The following is a 6,583-nucleotide window of genomic DNA, read 5'->3' on the forward strand; positions in this document are numbered from 1 at the left end:
CCACCTTTAGCGACTGCTCGAGGATGGGAGCTGGGCAGCTGGGGGGGGAGCAGAGACTTCTTCATGGAGCTGGAGATTGTCATCCAGGGTTAAGTCAAATTTTCAGTGCTGGGCTCTCTCTGGAGAGCTGCATCACCACCTTGGCCTGGCACTAGGAAGAGTGTGTTTCTAAGATCCCTCCTGCTCCCCATCCTGATCACTGTGCTGCTCAGGCGGCTCCCCAAAGTCTGCCCACTTCAGACTTGCCTCTTGCCTCTCTGGTGTGCCATGGTAACATGTCCCAGAGCTCTGGCCAGGCTTCCCCCACTGTGGCAGCAGCTCACGAGAAGCAGCAGCCCATGTCAGCCTCTCTTGTGGCTGTTGAGAGTCCTGTGATTGTTCTCCAGAGTCCACCAGCTCCCTGAGGCCCTTCAGTGTCAGCCAGAAACACCTCATGCTCTTCTCCAGAGTGAGCCAGCAAGCTCAGTCCCTGTTAGATCCTGTCTCCCGTGGCAAAACTGGAGGCCACAGAAACCTCAGAGGATGACAGTGAAGATTAGACTACCCAGAGGACTGAAGACAGCATCAGGCAGTCTTTGAGTGGCATTTGCACAGAGGCTGCTGCCAGGCTGTGCCTAAGGCAGTGGTTTGGAAGTCCAGGCAGCTGATTTGCACCAGGTAGGACAGGCTCAGTGTACAGATCCAGCATCTGTGGGCCTCTTCCAGGAAGGCCCAAGTAGCTACACTTGCCACTTCAACCTGGCCTTCCAGCTGCCCTGCTGGCACATCTTGGCTGTGCTGAATTCAAACAAGAAGCTCTTGCAGACGGAAATGCTCAGTAGACCATGGGAGAGGGGATGTGATGCCCATCAGCCTGGGTGAGACAGTGCTGATGGCCTCTTGGAGTTCCTAAAGAGCTCCTGGAACAAGTCTTTGGTTAAATCTCTGGTGATGTCCTTCCTCACAGCAGAGATCAGCCACAGCAATAAGGACTTGGAGCACAGGACTCTGTGGGAGCTGGCTGACAGCTGGATCAGTTCCACTGAGGTGCAGCTCCAGCACTGAGTGGGAGCTGAGCTGGGCTTCCACTGTGTCCTGTCTTGCACCTTCATTCCCCTCAGCCTGTCATTTCCTCGGCGTGGAAGGGGCAGTTTGGGTCCTTGATCTGCTGAGTGAGCGACACTTCTGCACAGGGCAGCAGAGGAACTGGACTGGGAGCTCCTGGTCCTGCAGGAAGGGTCACAGTCACTGACCTGGCTAACAGCTGTGGCCAGGAGCCAGCTCTGGGTGGTGCAATGTGGGAGGTGCTGCTATCCTAGAATCTGCTGAGTTGGAAGGGACCCATTGGGATCGTGTCCAACTCCCAGTCCTGTGCAGGACACCACAAAAATCCCACCATGTGCCTGAGAGTGTTGTCCAGACACTTCCTGAACTCAGACAGGCTTGATGCCATGACCAGTGCCCATGGGAGCCTGTTCCAGTGCTCAGCCACCCTTTAAGTGAAAAACCTTTTTCTGATATTTTGCCTCAATCTCTCCTGACTCAGCTTTATACCATTTCCTCGAGTTCTGTCACTGGTCATGACAGTGAAGAGATCAGTGCCTGCCCCTCTGCTTCCTCTCATGAGGGTGCTGAATGAAGACCACAATGAGGTCTTCCCTCAGTTTGCTCTTCTCCAGGCTGAACAGACCAAGTTACCTCAACTGTTTCTCAGAAGCTTCGATTCCAGTCCCATTACCATCCTTGTGGGATCTTTTGAATAATGTTCTCTAATAGTTCAATGTCTTTTTTATATTGTTGTGCCAAAACTGCCCCCAGGACTTGAGGTGAGGCTGCAGCAGTGCAGAGCAGGGCAGGACAATCCCCTCCCTTGCTGGCAATGCTGTGTTTGATGCCCCTGATAGGACTGGCCCTCCTGGCTGCCAGGGCACTGCTGATCATATCATATGAACTTGCCATCAACCAGGCTGGTATCCCCTGTCTGTAAGTACCACCAGGACTGCCCTGTACAAGGTGCAGTGTGTCACTTGCTCTGGTTAAACTTCAAACTTCTGGTGCTTAGCCATCTCTCCAATTTGTCAAAGTCTCTCAGCAGGGCCTCTCTGCCCTCAATGGAGTCGACAGCTTCTCCCAGTTTAGTGTTGTTCATATTCCTTCAAGTCCTGAGTCCAAGTCGCTAAAGAAGATCTTAAAGAGAACTGGGCCGAGGGTGAAGCCCTGTGGAACCCCTCTAGAGGCTGGACACCAGCCTGATGTCACCCCATTCCCTCTAAGTTTTTGTTTGTGCCCAACCTGTGAGCCAGTTGCTCACCCATTGTGTAACAGGATTATTCAGCTGCAAGCTGGACACTTTGTCCAAAAGAATACTGGGACAGACAGTGTCAAAAGCTTTGCTGAAGCCCAAAAACATTACAGCTACTGGCTTTCCTTGGTCAGTTAGGTGGGTTACCCTGTTGTACAAGGAAATCATGTTCAACAAGCACAACTTTCCCCTCATGAAGCCATGCTGGCTGTGACCAGTGACTGTGCCCTCCTACAGGTGTTTTTCAGTACCCGCCAGAATGATCTTTTCCATGATTTTACTGGGCACTGAAGTGACACTGACAGGCCTGTAGTTTCCAGGGTTCTCCTTCCTTGCCCTTTGAAACTGGGACATCGTTCCCCAGCTTCCAGTCATGTGGGAACCTCTCCAGATTCCCAAAACCACTCCAAAATCATCGAGAGTCTTTGTGATGACATCAGCCAGTTCTTTGTGGTTTCTCAAATTAATCCCATAAGGGCCCATAGATTTGTAGGGATCTAGGTACAATAACACGTGACAAAACTATTTCATCCGTGGCCAGCACCCGCAGGTCCTTGCAGCATCCAGCTGTGAGGTGTTGTGCAACTGAGCCAATAAATCACCCTCGTGTTGTTTGGGAGCTGAGCCTGTCCCTGCGCCAGCTGCAGCCACCCCTCCCTGCCCAGGGAACAGGGCATGGGGAATTGGGCAGAGCTCTGGGCAGTGCTCCTCAGCCGTCCTGTGGTGCCTCAGGTGGCAGGAGGTGGCAGCTCCTGCATCCCTGCAATCCCACTGTGCTGCAGCCCATTACAGAGCAGGGGTGTTGTTTGTCTGGTTGCAGCAGCTGCTCTCAATTCCCCAAGAAACAGGAACCCGCCCTCGTGTGCAGGGGTCACTGCCGGGCAGATAACACTGCAGGGAGGTGGGGAGCAAAGGCTTCGTGCAAGGGTGGGGGAGGGAAAACAGCCTGGAGAGTAAACTCCCTCCTCTGTGGGCACTGCTCTGGAGTGGGTGAGCTCCCCAGCCCCATCGCAGCCAGGTGAGCTCCAGCCCCAGCAGCTCCCAGCCTGTTGCTGGGACATAGCAAGGAATGTCACAGACATTGCTCCATTGCTGTGGTTTGGTCACTGTCCATGTTTTCCCACGGAATTTAGCAATTCCTTCATTAACACTTTGGTGTTGATGGAGTTGGCTGTGGTTGAGGGCTGGGGATTTCCTTTGAGCACGAGTTTTGTAACATGATCTGATACTATCGAGTCTCTGACTAAATATAGCATCGTGTTTCTTTAAAAAACCTTTTTGTCAGCTTAGAGCTGCTTGTTTCCCCTTTGCTTGTGCTGTGGAAGAGGCCTGGAAGGCTTTGCCAGCCCCTTTGCTATCTTTCTGGCTCCTGTGGGAACCCCTCTGATTTTAGGAGACCTCTCCCCTCCAGCCTGTTCCTCTGCACAGCTGCCACCCTGCCTCCTCTCCAGCCTGCCACAGGCACTGCAGGACCGCAGCTGCCATCCCCACCTGCCAGGGGCTCAAGGGTCTGGCTGAGGACACAGAGCCAAGGGCATGGAGCTCCAAGTCAGGATGGCTGTGCCCCGCACCAGGTCACTGTGACTGGCTCTGTGGCCATAGACACGTGCCCAAGCAAGGGCTGCTGCCAGCACTGCTGTCTGGGTGCTCCAGCATCTGACTCGTCCCCCTCCAAGCTGAACACACAGGAAATAACTCATCGTTCTCTGGGTAAACATCTTTCCCAAGAGTGAAACTGCCTGGCTGGGATGAGTGTCCGGCTGTAATTTACCTCCACGTGAGCGCTGTGCTGTGCTGTGCCCTCCCACACTCCACCCACTCTGATCCACCCTGACAGTCCCAGAATAATTCCAGGGACATGTCCTGAACCCCACAGGGCTGTGGCCAGTGCTCCCTTCCTCACTGGTGGAGGAACTGCTCCCACAAGGGGAAAAGCACAGGGGTGTCCCAGCCCCCCAAGCCTCCTTTGACAGAGTCTTGTCTCTGGAAGCACTTTATTGCTGTCTCTGACCCACATCAATCCCCCTGCCCATGCTCTGGGCATGCCACACCATCAGTGTGGAGAAAATCCCAACCCCACTTTGCTCTGCTCTCATGTCAGCCCTTCAGCAGCACATGCTGGGGTGAGTGGGCAGGGAGGGGCACAGAGCCTGCCAGGCAGCCATCCCTGGGGGGCTGTTGATGTGAGGAGCAGCCCAGCAGCACCCTCGATACCTCACTCATGTTGGCAGAAGCTCTTGAGTAGCGGGGGCAAGTCCAGGCCATCGATGGCCAGGCGGTGCACAACGTGTTTCTGGATAACCAGCCGGCACAGCGTCTGCAGGGAAGGAACTGCAAGAGAACAGACAGTGTACCTGAGCTGGGCAAGTCAGCAGTGAGGCTGAGCACAGGGGCGTGGAGGAGCTGGTAGAGCTTCTCAGAGGCACTGTGGTTAAGGGCAGTGGTGGGTGAGTTTGTTCTGTGGCATCGTCCTGCCCTGGGCTCAAACTGGCTGTGCGGGGGCTGGTGCCAGGCTGCTCCAGCAGGGCTGGAAGCTCAAGGGCCCCGGGCAGCAAAGCTCTTCCCGTTATTAGGAGGAAGGCTGAGAGACAGTTATGTGCCCAAGCTGTGTGTGACTGTGGCTGGTTTGCATTTCTTTCTCTGGTGGTTTCACATACCCATGCTGTGCTTCTTTTCCATCCCACTCCCTTGGTCTGCCTGCACTGGCCCCAGCACCAAGCTGCTGGGTGAGTGTCTGCAGGCTGGGGCTGCACTGCCAGCAGAGACAGCACCCACCATTCCTCTGGGGCAGACCACCATGAGAACAGTCCCCTTGGGCACCTGCACAGAATCTGCCTGGTTCCTGCTCCTGTGATACAACTTCCCAGAGCCATGGGTGGCTCAGCAGCATGGGTACTGTCTGCTGCAGCCACCACTCTCCTCAGCTGTTATACCAGGGAGAATACCAGGTTCCAGCCTTGGGACAGAAGCAGCTGCTCGTGACACCAGCATGTGAAGCAGTGGCTCCCAGTGCTGGGGGCAGGCAGTACTCTGGCTCTAGCTCTTCTTCTGGCTCTGTCTCACCTGATCCATCTCATTTTTCCAGCGTGGTGCTAATTAGCACTTATTAGCCTGGTCCCTCCCAGCAACCCAAGGGACATGGGCTAATGCCCAGGCTCCGGTGGCATCACAGGGTGTCTGCCCAGGGAACATCATGTCTGGGGCACGCGGCAGGCGCGTGGGCGCGGTGTGTGAGCCGTGGTGGGTGTAGGTGGATGTTTTGATGCCAGGGCAGGATCTTAGCTGGCTCTGGCTGCCACGTGCTGTAGACAAGGCGGGGCACAGCAAGGCCTCAGAGCTGTGGGACAGCCCCAAACACCCAACCCTGTCACTGTGCTTGGGAAGGGTGGCCAGGGGGGTTTCTCTGACTGCTGCTGCTGCTAGGGGTCTCTCCCCTGGCCCCAGCACTGTGCCCATGGCAGAACTTTTCATCAGACACTGCCCAGCAGTGGTACCATGGATCTTGCCTGTGCTCCACAAGGACCAGAGGCTTTCCTGTGCCCTCTTACCCCCGTGTCCCTCTGCCCCGTGGCCACTTCCCTCTGTTGGTGACTACGGCATGACCCCAGCAGAGCTCCCCCGCTCCTGGCCCACGCAGCAGGGAGGGGCACAGGTACCTACAGCCATAATCCACCGGGATCACCCGGACACTCTTGGTGGAGGCAAAGACGTCGATGACGGCGTAGAGCGGGCGGGAGGCGGGCAGGCCCCGGGCGCTCGGCCCCATGTCCTCGCCGTTGATGACGATGTGCATGTCGGCGGTGCCGTCGGGCTGCGGGGCGTACAGCACCCCGATGCGGCTGCGCCGGGCGGTGGCGGGCAGCACGTTCATCTTGAACAGGTCATCCAGGATGTGGCTGTAGCGGCCGGGCCGGCTGCGCCCCACCAGCGTGTCCCGAGGGATCAGGAGGGGCTCCCAGGGCCGCCCCCGCGGCTGCGCCTCCTCCCCCTCCACCAGCACACGGTTGTGGTTCCGCGTGATGGCAAACACCCAGGTGTCCCCCAGGCTGACCAGATCCGGCAGCGAGTACTCAGGCACTACCTCCAGGCTCTGGGGGTCATGGGCTGTTAGTCCCACTCGCAAGTGCCCACACCAGCCCAGCTCCTTCTCCTCAATCTCCACCAGGAAGATCTGCCCGGGTGCCAGAGGCTCCTGGCTGAAGCAAAGCCCGTTGGCGAAGCTCTCCACCCGTGTGGCTTGTGTGTGGGAGGCATCCAGGCGGATGTTGGCGCCGTGGATGTGGTGGAAGCGTGCAGCAAGCC

General features: G+C 56.7%; 1 protein-coding gene across 1 annotated transcript in view; it reads left to right on the forward strand.

Moving 5' to 3' along the window:
• The window catches only part of CTSA (cathepsin A), a 22,620-nt gene that overhangs the window by 1,492 nt on the left and 14,545 nt on the right, over window positions 1-6,583 (forward strand). The window contains exons 2-3 of the mRNA XM_031058038.1: window positions 3,815-3,861; window positions 5,989-5,990. Of these exons, the coding sequence (XP_030913898.1) occupies window positions 3,815-3,861; window positions 5,989-5,990 (49 nt within the window). The remainder of the gene's footprint in view (window positions 1-3,814; window positions 3,862-5,988; window positions 5,991-6,583) is intronic.

Source organism: Geospiza fortis, unplaced genomic scaffold, assembly GCF_000277835.1.
Source record: "Geospiza fortis unplaced genomic scaffold, GeoFor_1.0 scaffold188, whole genome shotgun sequence".
NCBI classification, from domain to species: Eukaryota; Metazoa; Chordata; class Aves; order Passeriformes; family Thraupidae; genus Geospiza; species Geospiza fortis.